This window comes from Ictalurus punctatus, chromosome 27, assembly GCF_001660625.3.
Source record: "Ictalurus punctatus breed USDA103 chromosome 27, Coco_2.0, whole genome shotgun sequence".
NCBI lineage: Eukaryota > Metazoa > Chordata > Actinopteri > Siluriformes > Ictaluridae > Ictalurus > Ictalurus punctatus.
This window is the reverse complement of record NC_030442.2, coordinates 13,777,501-13,790,013: the sequence shown is the minus strand read 5'-3', so window position 1 is coordinate 13,790,013 and position 12,513 is coordinate 13,777,501. Positions and strand designations below refer to the sequence as shown.

General features: G+C 41.3%; 1 protein-coding gene across 2 annotated transcripts in view; it reads right to left on the bottom strand.

Annotated features, from left to right (window-relative positions):
• Window positions 1–12,513, bottom strand: part of slc9a5 (solute carrier family 9 member A5) — a 41,341-nt gene that overhangs the window by 26,061 nt on the left and 2,767 nt on the right. For both annotated transcript variants that reach the window (XM_017458360.3, XM_053676743.1), the window contains exons 2-3: window positions 2,101–2,403; window positions 1,810–1,973 (exon numbers count right to left, since the gene is read on the bottom strand). In XM_017458360.3, the coding sequence (XP_017313849.1) occupies window positions 1,810–1,973; window positions 2,101–2,403 (467 nt within the window). The remainder of the gene's footprint in view (window positions 1–1,809; window positions 1,974–2,100; window positions 2,404–12,513) is intronic.

The following is a 12,513-nucleotide window of genomic DNA, read 5'->3' as shown; positions in this document are numbered from 1 at the left end:
AATGTATACGCTATCTTATAAGGCACTGCTAGTATTTTATAGTTGATTTGTGGTGTGGATTTTTGGTCGGGCCAAAGACGGTTCAAGGAAAAACCTTTATTTAAAACTGACTAAACGTACAGCCCCAAATGACTCTGTCATTATTACTGCGTGATAGCAGAGAGATTACAATCAGTGAAAAAGTCAGGAAGGGGTCAGTGAATCAGCCCCTACAGAAGCTATTACCTTTCTTTTCTCAAGTGCACTTGTTCTTAAGCATGTCTATCTGCCTGTGGAAGATCATTGAATTTATTATATATACTTATCACAGATGCTAGTCACTCTATTCCCCGCAGTGAGCGAGGTGCAGCAGAATGAGAGTCTCACAGCAAGCACACTTACTGATCTACAAAGTACCTCTGATCCCCTGCACGAGTCCTGGATTAGAGCTGGACAGATCTGACAGGCTGAAACACTGGTTAAGTATAAAATCGGATTTGACGTGTTTTCCAAATCTCTCCACTGATATATTTTATGGCGTGAGTTAGTGCTGTACATACAGATACATTAATCAGATTGAACAGATAATGAGTTCCAAACATATATTAATACAGATACAAATAGGAGGCACACTATCGAAACTAGAGACAGATCTTTTGAGACTGGGATCATATAGGACGCATCGAAAAAGTCACACGACAGTGAAGTATTTACTTTCAACCAGCGTGCAATGGAGAGGTCAGATATGAAGCTTGCGGGAGAAACGAAGATGTTGCATGATACATTTACAGCATCCTTAGTAACTGCCTGATCAGCTTAATATTTCAGGCTTTAATTAGGCTACTGATTTGTTGATATTCTGGAAAGCAGAACCAACTAAGTTAGTTGATGGGCAGGTACAGACTAAAATAATAACTGTACAAAACGGGATTAAAAATAAAAAACAGTCCAGTGCACATCTCAAGTATGAACTCGAGTACACTATATGGCCAAAAGTTTGTGTACGCCTGACCATCACACTCATGCATGCTTTTTGAACGGCCCGTTCCAGAGCGTGACTGTCCCGCGGGATTTGCCCGTTCAGCCACAAGAGCGTTAGTAAGGTCAGACACATGTCGAGTAAAGAGTCCTAGTGTGGAGTCGGTGTTCCTGTTCATCCTAAAGGTGTTCAGTATTGTTGAGGTCAGGGCTCTGTGCAGGACGATCGAATTCTTCCACACCAATCTTGGCGAACGATGACTTCATGGAGCTCGCTTTGTGCACGGGTTTAGGTCTCTCAGTTCCAGTGAAGGGAAAATGTAATGCTACAGCATACGAAGACATTCTATACAATTGTGCGAGTCCAACTTTTTTCCAAAGAACCACCAATGGGTGTTATGATCAGGTGTCCACAAACATTTGGTCGTATAGTATAGCTGAAATCTGAAGATCTGGGTTTTTTTTCCTGACAAAACATGTCATGTGTATAAACACATCTTAAGGAATGCCATTGTCATCACCCTTATATTTTGCATGACTTGGAAACAGACGTTTGTCAGTCGACTCCCCTGCTCGGAGAATCTCAGCATTGGATCAGTGTCTGGTATGGGCTGATAATATCGACATATCCTTACTCTGAATACGCACGCATAAACAGTTGTGTAAAAAGTGTAACCTTGTCATTAAAACGCAAAGCAATGATGCGTAATGCTGCTGAGTAGAGGTTTATCATTTAAAACGTCACGCAGCACGCAGAGTCTGGCGATAGTCCGTGGTGTTACTTTACAATAGAATCTTTCACACACGATACACACGAATGTACACTGTTTTGTGGAAGGGCCTATGACTCACCACTGTGACCGCATCGTTGACGAGCGACTCGCCGAACACGATGATGAAGAGCATCTCGTTAACGTGGACCTCCTCGAACACAGCGAGAACTGCGACCGGATCCACGGCTGAGATCAGAGCTCCGAAAAGCAGGAACTCCATCAGTCCTGCCTCCACCTTATCGTCTACACACACAGACACAATCTCAGTGCCAACTACTCCCTTTCTTCATCGTTGAGCGGTATTACTTTTGGCAAAAACATTCAGTTCACTACAACCTTTATGGTCCTCTCCCATTTCATAATAACTCACCGATGACCCCTGCCTGCTTCATTCCGTAGAGACAGAACCCTGTACAGAAGGCGTTCCACAGAGTCCCCACCACCGCGTACATCAAAATGGCACCCAGGTTGTCGAAAAACAGGCGGGCAGGCATAAAATACCCAGCATCCCCCACTATGGTGGGGAGCAGGAAGAGGAAGAAGAGGCCTGGGTCCAGCTGGTAGAGCTGCTTCTTGCTGGCGATGAGCACCACACCACCCAGCACCAGACCCAATAGAATCAGCATGCAGCTCTCCGGGACCACCGTGGTGAAGCGCTGTGAGAAATGGAACACTAAAACAGACACAGGAAGAGAATCCATGAATGCATAAATACAGTATATAGGATTTGCAATTCAGATAAACAGTTACAAATCGCACAAACTGGTAGGGACATTATCAAGACATGAAGAGATGTCATATTTGTATGAAATACCTAGAGATCAACCGATACTGATTTTTTTTTTTTGTAACCGATACCGATCATTTGCACGCTCATGTGCCCGATAACCGATATGCAGAACCGATATTTATTCGTTGTTTTACTTCTGTTTTTGACACAATGATAACAGCACCACTGAACTGAACAAACCATTTCATTTATAACAATTTGGTCAATTTCACTTCCTCCTTGCATACAAAAAACAAAACAAAACAAAACTCGTTCTTATACACCAATATATAGAGGTGTCGGAAAGGGTGCCAAAAAAATAAAGTACATGGTTACTAAAATGTCTTTATTTTAATAAAAGCTTCAATGAGGTAAACAAACAGGTAAAACAAATAAAGCACATAAAAATAATTCTAACAAATCTATAAAAAAAATAAATTGAAAAAAAAATTTTTTTGGTTCTGCGTGCAATTCTCAATACGCCCACATGATGCCGCCATTTATTGGTAGATCCGATATTACAAAACCGATATCCGATTCCGGAAAAATGCTTAAATATCGGGAAAAATGTGGGTAAAACCGATTATCGGTCGATCTCTCTCGAAATATGACCAGGCTGCTTTTCTGTGTGTCAGCTGAAGAGGACAAATCACCTTTGTAATCCAGATAACGTGACAAAGCTGCTTCTTGATTTTTCTTGCCGTTATTAAATGTGCTTCCAGAAAACAGAATTAATTTTAAAAAAAACTAATAAACGTATAACTATTCCTGAGCTGACTTAGCTTAATAAGGTTAAGGTACCCTTGAGAATGTAATGTGTACAAGGATACAGTGTTTAATATGCTTTTAGAAGCAGCCAGGAAACTGTTACAGGTCATTTGAGCCTGTGCATTAGCTAAGTAACAGGAGAGGATATTTATGTTGACTTTGATTAAAATACATAACCAGTGAGCTGGCAATGTTACTTAAGAAGTACATGCAGTGATGCATGTAGTGGAACTAAAAAATGTATTATAAACTAATTTACACCGTTCTGTACAGCATCACAAGCCGTGTTTATTAATCAAAAGGCCATTTGAAAGAGAGGAGAGATGGAGCTGCAGATGACTGCAATTATAAGCTTCAACCCATAAATATTACTACTGTGCAACATGTAAGAATTGAAACACTCAGAGGCACGCGCTTATCGGAAAATGATCAACGACAAGGCGGAATGAAACGGCGTTACAGTAACAGCACATCCCGACATGTTTTATCCGTCTTATACCACAGCAGTTTGTCAACGATTACAAATGTTTTATTTCTTAAACAACAACACGTCATACTTTTTATCCATTTATAGTCACCCTTTACATTATATCAGCTACAGTATAAACGCAGTTGCGTTCCCTAACCAGCCTGGTGTTGGAAACCTGAGGCCTGAGTTACAGCTTTAACTCTGACTATTACAAAGCGCTAGCAATGGAGACTCCTTCCACAAACATTAAATCAACTTCTCCTCCCAAATATAAACAATTACACGCATTTGTAATCTGTTTTTGTGGACCATCTACCAGAGAAGTCCTTGTATAAGTTGTTACTATGGAAACAACTGTTAGCTAATTAACACGGCAGTATGACATTACATGTGGGTGTGCATTAACATTTCAAAATGTATTTTTCATGAGCAACTGGGTGTAAAATTACAACTTATTTCAACTTTCAAAATAAAAAAAAAATACCACTTCTTAAGAAAGCTGCAACCATTGAACAATTCAAAGAACCTGTACAACACCAACGTCCGATTTTTCTATCTTTGTATATTCATTGATCGTGTGCTGTTATTATAATAATTATTATTGTCATTTAACTTGAAACAGATTCAATTTATTTTATATTCTCATGTTCAAACTGCACACCTTTATACTGTTGTTTTCCATGGCCCCACTGGAAATGAGATCTATGTGGGGCTCTATCTTGTCTCTCAAGTGTATGTGATATAAAATAAGCGAGTACACACAAGTAATATCAGAAAATCCGTTCATCAGATGTCTGAATTATATTGCCGTCAGGCTCTTGTAATCTCTGCTCTTAAACCAAGACATTAACACAAGAGGAACCCAGCCGTGTGTGGAATTTACCGAGGCTTCGCTTCGAGTCATTGATTTGGAAATGCGGTAATGGCACTAAACACAGGTCCGATTTAACGACTACCCGCCGAGGACTGTCATCTAAAACGTCCTAAAGTGGTTCAAATCTCACAGAGTGAAACCCATCTATCGTGGAAACTCTCCACATGGATAGTGTCACAGATAATCACGTGATATGATGATCTACAGGTTATGTCCTTCACAAAGTCGAAATGAACGGAGAGAGAGAGAAAGAGATAAGAAAAAAAAAAGCGTGAGAGAGGAAAAAGGATGAAGAACTAATGTGCCGAGAGGAGCAGGAGGGTAATGGGAGCGTCTAATGGCAGTAATTATTCATGCTTTTCATGGACAGAGGGATCAGAGCACGACACACACAAACACGCCTCCACCGGGGACACATCAATCAGCCCAGTATTATGAGTCATTCATCAGAGCACAGGAAAACTCTCTCACTCTCTCTCTCTCTCTCTCTCTCTCTCTCTCACACACACACACAACGTTTCATTCCCATTAACATACACACACAAGCAGGCAATCCTGAAACAATAAATATGTGGAATTAAAAGCCAATGTTTCCAATTTGGTTGATGCTTTCAAAACACCCAGAGAGAGAGATAGAGAGAGAGAGAGAGAGAGAGAGAGAGAGGGGCAATCTCTATCCATCACGCCGAGCCCCAACTACACTTTCACAAACAGACCCAGGCTTTTAGATTGCAATTGTTCTGGAGCAGACGAGCCATTAAAGCTCAGCGCCTGCTTCCTCCAATCAGATAAGAGCTATAGTGCTGTAATAAACAGCTAGATCATAATGAAATACTCTATTAAGTAAACCGTGTTCCTTTATCAACGCACGAAGAGAACAGGGCATTCAGGCAAGACGTGATGCATCACATATAAAGCGCTCCGATACAAACGGGATTGGTTTTGTTGATTATTTTCTAATGGATGCGAATGTATGGAAATGAACACATCCTCCAAAATGATTTGCTTGGTCAAATATCCAGCAGTCGCCAAGGCAACCGACCAGCTTGATTTACTAATACTAGATGTGCAAAATCATCTCCATGCCTGTTAGCACGGCTTCACGGCTTAGCCAAATGGTTTTACGGAATCAAACGCATTCAATCCTATAACAAACGACACTATACGTTTCTGTTACAGCTACAGAAACGGTTGGAAGATGTAGCTTTCTGACGTATTACAGGTTGTGGAACACCTCTTAGATACGGGTCGTATACAGTACGACTTAGCGGCACGTGTCAAATACGGAAAACTTTTTTCTTTCTTTCCATTTTTGTAACAAGCCTCCAGGACTGACGTGTGCTGGGGATGAGATTAGCGCTCGGATTCCCTTAGGAGGCGCTGTTGCTCGGCACAAGTACGTCGTCGGTCCCACCAGGCAGCAGGTACAGTAAATATTGACCTTGGTTTTGGTTTGTAATAATTGTTGTAATGAGCTGAGCATCTTGTGGAAATTTTTTTTGGCAGACGTTCAAGAAAACAGGACATGCAGATATGTGAAATGAGAGTGTCCTTCAGTGTTTAAATAAACATTTACTTTAAGGATAAGGCCAGGAGGACATGATGGGAGACACTACCTCGAGCAACAGCTGTTGTGAGCGATGTCCTGGTTATTAAGGGTGAAATTATTACTATTTTACTTGCGTAGTTGATGATCTGGGCATTTTTATTTGCTTTTTTGACTGACACACAGTGGGACTAAGACCTGACGTCACAGCTGAGCTGTGACTGTACGAGCTCCTGCTTCCTCAGCAGAAATCTGCACCGCTAGACCACTTCATATACATATAGTCAAAGCTGTCTGGATTTAATTTGGGAAGAATTCTGTTCTTAAAACCACACTAGATACGCTAGAAGAATGAATGCATAGAGGTCCAAATGTTATCAACATCAAATATGGTAAATTGTCTGGACGTATATAGTGCTTTTTTAACCTTAGCGGTTTCTCATTCACCCATTCACACACACTCTCACACACCAATGGTAGCAGAGCTGCCATGCAAGGCGCTAGCTTTCCATCGGGAGCAACTCGGGGTTCCGTGTCTTGCCCAATGACACTTTGGCACGTGGAGACATGTGGGCCGGGAATAGAGACGCCAACCCTACAATAAGTGGACACCCCGCTCTACCACCTGAGCCACAGCCGCCAGTGACAATAGGACAAAAGCTCGATAGTAGAGGAAAGACACCATTACATTTACATTACATTGTTATAACTTATAGTGGCATAAGTGTCCGCATGTTATAGCCGTGTTATAGCGTTAGTAATGTGACGTATCTTAGCACTTGGGTTTCATGACACAGAATGTATAAATGAATAAATTCAAATAATCCACACCTATAGCAGAGCCGAACCAGAGGAGGAATGCTATGATTTGAGCAGCTTGGACAGATCTGGCTAATCATCCAGGTCATCTAACTATGCTACAAAAACACGCGTGAGTATTTATTTACTCTGACCTCTGAGAAATTTCTGAGGGATTCTCAAAAGCTAACGAGTAGTATTACAGAGAGTTGCAAAAGTCTGCATGACCTTAGGACACAATGAAAAAGAAGATTGAAGAAAAAGAAGAAATTTAGTTCATACAAGGTCTGTATGGCTCTGGTTGTGTTAGGCAAGCATGTCTGAGTGATATTAGCTGTAACAAGAGGAAACCATATGGAACCAGTGGCGCTGAGCATGCATTAACTGTGCCATTGGGGCATGCTAGAGCCTTATTCAGTGGGGAGGCCTGTATGGTTTTTGTTGCGTTAGGTATGTTGGCAAGGCTGAAGGAAGTGCGGTAATCCCATGGGCACTGAAAGAGGTTCAACAGGCAGTCATGCCATAGTAGGTCAACATCATCTACCTGTGTAATTAATAGCAACAAGACAGAGTGCGTGTTATGAATCTCCGGAAGGAACTAGGGACTTCAATTCCCAGCAGCCACTTCTCCTCTGCATCATGGTCACATGACCACCCGCACCTGACTCTCATCCCGTTTAACTAGCACCTGTGTGTATTTAAGTCAGGGTTTGTACAGCACTCGCTGTCTGGCTTTGTTTTGTCACGTTATGCGCTCTCTTCTCCTAGGTCGTGGTTTATGTTTGTTTCCCTGTTCACGTATGCTTAGTGTCTTTTGTGCTGTGTTTGTACTCTAATTAAACTTTGAATCTGCACGTGCGTCTGCCTCCGTCTCCGCATTCGTGACACTGTGTGTCTGTTTCAGAGATGTTCATTTATTATCAAAAGCTAACCACATATATATGTTCCAACTACACATATACCCCCGATATCCACTATATACCATACATCGTCATACATTATCATCTTCAAATGATGTCTAAAAACTGAAAAATGTTTTACTTTACTTGACTTTACTATGTACTGGTTTGTTTTCATGTTGCAGGATATATATAAATAGGCAAAAAAATATGTGGACACCTGATCATCACACCTATATTTGGGCCTTCCGTGAACAAAGTTGAAGCTCACAATTTTCTAGAAAGTCTTTGTATGCTTTAAGTTTTCCCTTCACTGGAACTAAGAGGCCCAAACCAGTTCCAGCATGACGATGCCCCTGTGCAGAAAGCGAGCTCCATGAAGACATGGTGTGTGAAGGTTGGTGTGGAAGGACTCGAGTGTCCTGCACAGAGCCCTGACCTCGACCCCACTGAACGCCATTGGGATGAACTGGAACACCGACTGCACTCCAGGCCTCCTCACCCAACCTCAGTAATGCTCTTGTGGCTGAATGAGCACAAATCCCCACAGTCATGCTCCAAAATCTAGTGGAAAGCATTCCCAGAAGAGTGGAGCTTATTATAACAGCAAACGGAAGATTAAATCTAAACTGGGATGTTCAACAAGCACATATGAGTGTGAGGGTCAGGTGTCCACATACTGCTGGCCATATAGTGTAGGTATATTACTTGTTTCCCATTCAAAAACCATGGGGAATACAAACTTGTGCCCGTACAAAACTGTTTGTACATTCAGCTCTGACATCGGCATGCAGGTGCTTTAGGTATTAATAATTCCATGGCCGCCTTTTCAAAATGAAGGACTAATATTCACGGTGAATTTTGATGCCGTTGCCTGTGGAAATGAAGTCTGGAGAGAAAGAGAGAGAGGTCTAAAATAGAAAATGTCTCTGTTAGCTTGTGGAAACAGAGTGGGCTGTACGCCCAACACTCCCACACGAGCAACACGGCTCACCAGCAACACAATGACAAATTGGGAATGGAGTTAAGGTAAAAAGCTGTGAGGCAGGTGATGTGTGAGCGAGTGAGATCACATGGATCAGCAGTGTTTATTTGTACTCACTTTACACCAGTAAATAAAAAGACAGACTGTGTCCATCGTCGTACATCTGCAGCAATCCGCCGATATCAATGTTCCTGTATGACGCATCATGAGAAGATTAAAGCTGTAGTCGGCCATGTCTGATCTGCCACCGAGTACCTGCTTTTGTGAGCATTTGTGTGCGGTGTGTACAGACGAGGGGATAGAGTGATCAATCGTGGACATGTTATGTCCACGAGGACCTCCAACGGTTTTGAAATGAGTGATGAGCGGAGGATGTATCCTCCTTATGTGTTGGGCAACAATCCAGGAAAGTCGGCATCCAGCACAGCTTGGTCATTTCGCTGATTATTTTTAGCTTACAAACACCTACCACACCTGGTCATTAACTGCAGAGCTAAAGCAGGTGTGTTTGAGCAGGAAACGCACCAAACTGGACTTCTATTTCTGTAGCTGCTCATGCTGAGGATACTCCTTTTTTTTCAACAAAATTATGACCCTATGAAAAATATCATATGTACTCAGTTACAAACTTAACACCAGGACAGCTCCAGTCCTATACATTCAGTACTGTGTGGTGGATTCCAGCTCATTCACCAGTTAATGATGAGGTTTAATATGTGCAGGAAATGTCATACAGGAAGGGCTCCAGTACTTTAACACTGACTGCAAAAATAAAGAACAGTGGATTTTTTTCCCCTTCGGTTAAGACATTTTGGACTTCCTTTACTTCCCGCTTGTGTTTTCTTTGGCTGATTTGATCTGGTCAGGATTAGATTTGGTACAAGTGATCTCAATGCTAGTAAAGTACCAATCAAAATTAGTCACTTTTTCCGATAATGCCACAGCCAGCCCAACCGTGGCAGGAGGTCCAAGAGAGCAGAATTGGCCGTACTCTCTCTCTCCCCTATTAATCACACAGAGACAAGTCAGTCATGGGTGTCTTTGAGCTCATGTATGTGGAAGAGGGTGGACAGCGCCTTCCTCAGACTGTTTTACGCCGCTCTGTGACGCAGAATGAGCAGCAGTCCGTAAAAAACATGCGGTTGGCTCGCTTCACGTGTCTTGCGAGGAAGCACGTCACACTTCCGGGTTGTTAGCTGTCAGATGATAGGGGAGAACTGGCTGGTGGGTGGGAATTGCCAAAGACTCAAAATTAGTGGGAAAAAATCAAAAACAACAACAACAACAAAATTATTTTGTCACTCTGCCTCTTTGTGCTTGGACAAAATTACATCTACTCCGATTGTTATCATTTTACATACACTCATTGAGAGTAGTTTATTATGTGACAACAGTGGTCAAACAAATAAGAATTAGTAGAGTGGCTGGACTGCAGTTATGAGATAATAATAATCTACACCTAGTACAGTACTGTAAAATAACCAGCAACTGTATTTCATCTCATGAACATGCACACTGAAAAGCCAAGACAATGCTATTGTGTTTGTATAATGATATTATAAATGGAAAAATATGGCTACGTTAATCTGATCTAGCCCAGCTTCACCTGTAAAACATACATAATAAACGAGAAGACCATTTTATTTACCAGTGAATGCAACATTTAGTAAAAATGTATTTGATTTAATACCCTTGGACACTGTCTAAATATTTCATTATGCTATATTGCGTTAGTTAGGTTTGAACATTAGTGGGTTTTCTAGCTTAATGGTTCATATGAATATTTCCTGTGTAGATACAGGTTCGCCATCTGCCAGGGTAAGTCCTGCTCAGTCCCACTGGAACTTTTCTACAATTCGACCCCTGTATACAGGTCCACAAGTACTGTAGACAGTGTCTCCGTATAAAGTGTTTTCTGCTGACTGAGCATGACGCACTGCCATAAAGTAGAAGTGCTGTTTTGTGTGCTCATTTCTGTGCCAAGGAGTGAGATTCACTCGAGCCAGCTCCCGTTATGTCCAACCCGTGTACAAGCGTCCAGGAAAGTACTCACTTTCAAGTACTCACCCAACTTACATAAGTGTGCACACCCTTTTGTAATTGGGAATGTGGCAGTGTTCAGAATCACATTCAGACACATGTTAAATACTGATTAGTATACACCTGCCATCAATTAAAGTGACTGATTATCCCCAAATAAAGTACAGCTGTTCCTATAGGATTTTCCTCACATCTTCTTGGTAACATCCAGCTGGAAAAGCCATGGGCCACAAAGAGCTTACAAAGCAGGTAAAATGTCAATCAGTAGAGGGTTACACATTTTTTTCCAAGGCATTGGATATACCATGGAACACTGTAAAGACGAAAATCAACAGAGTAGAGAAAATGCTGAACGACAGTTGACACTACTAAGAACAGGACGTCCCTCTAAATTTGATGAGAAGATCAGGTGAAAACTGGTCAAAGAGGCTGCCAAGAGGCCTACAGCAACATTAAACGAAGTGCAGCAATTTCTGGCAAGTACTGGTTGCTCCCTATCTGTGACAAAAATCTCTTGAATTCTTCCTATGTCTGGGCTATGGGGTAGGGTGACAAGAAGGAAGACCAAAAAATAACAAATACATACATCCAATCTCACAAACCATGTGGAATAATGTGTTATGGTCTGATGAGACCAAAGTTGAACTTTTTGGCCATAATACCAAACGATATGTTTGGTACATAAAAAAAACAAAAAAAAAAACACATCACATCGCCAAAAGAACAACATCTCCACGGGGAAGCATGGTGATGGAAGTGTCATACTTTGGGTCTGTTTTTCTTCAGCTGGAACTGGGGCTTTAATCAGGGTGCAGGGAATAATGAACAGCTCCAAATACCAATCAATGTTGGCACAAAACCTTAAGGCTTCTGTTAAAACACTTAAGATGAACTGGAATTTCACCTTTCAGCATGACAACGAGCCAAAGCAAACCTCCAGACTGAGAAAGGAACGGCTTCACCAAAACGAGTTCAAGGGTTTGGAATCCAATCAAATATCTGTGGAGTGACCTGAAGAGGGCCGTACACAGGAGATGCCCAGAAAATCTGACAGAGTTAGAATGCTTTTGCATATAAGATTGGCAAAACATTACTAAATCAACATGCGCCAAACACTTACCCAAAAAGATTGAATGCTGTGCTGAAATCTAAAGGTGCTTCAACCAAGTATTAGTTTAGGGGTGTGCACACTTCTGCAACCAGGTTACTGTACTTTTTTTTTCCTCCTAAAATGATTCTTATTGTTTTTCACTTTAATTAATAGGTTAAAATTTCACAGTAAAAGGTAGAAAAGGTTCTAACATTAGTTTATCTTGGTTTCATTATTTATTTATTTATTTATTTATTTTACATCTTAACAGGGGTGTGTAGACTTTTTTTTTTATATCCACTATACATGGCAGAGCAAGTTGAAATGGGGATCCAGTTGTGTATGTTTTTAAACACCTAAATGCACTGCATTGTTAAGAACGGTCCATCAACCAAAAATATCCAATGCTCCTGTGGTCAAAAAATTGACAATCGATGAAGGGTTAGAGCACAATTAACCCAAATTTACGCATGAAAAACACCTTCAAGGTGCACTAACAATGCTGCTGTGTCTATGAAAAAGTGACCAGTAATTGTATGCAGGGT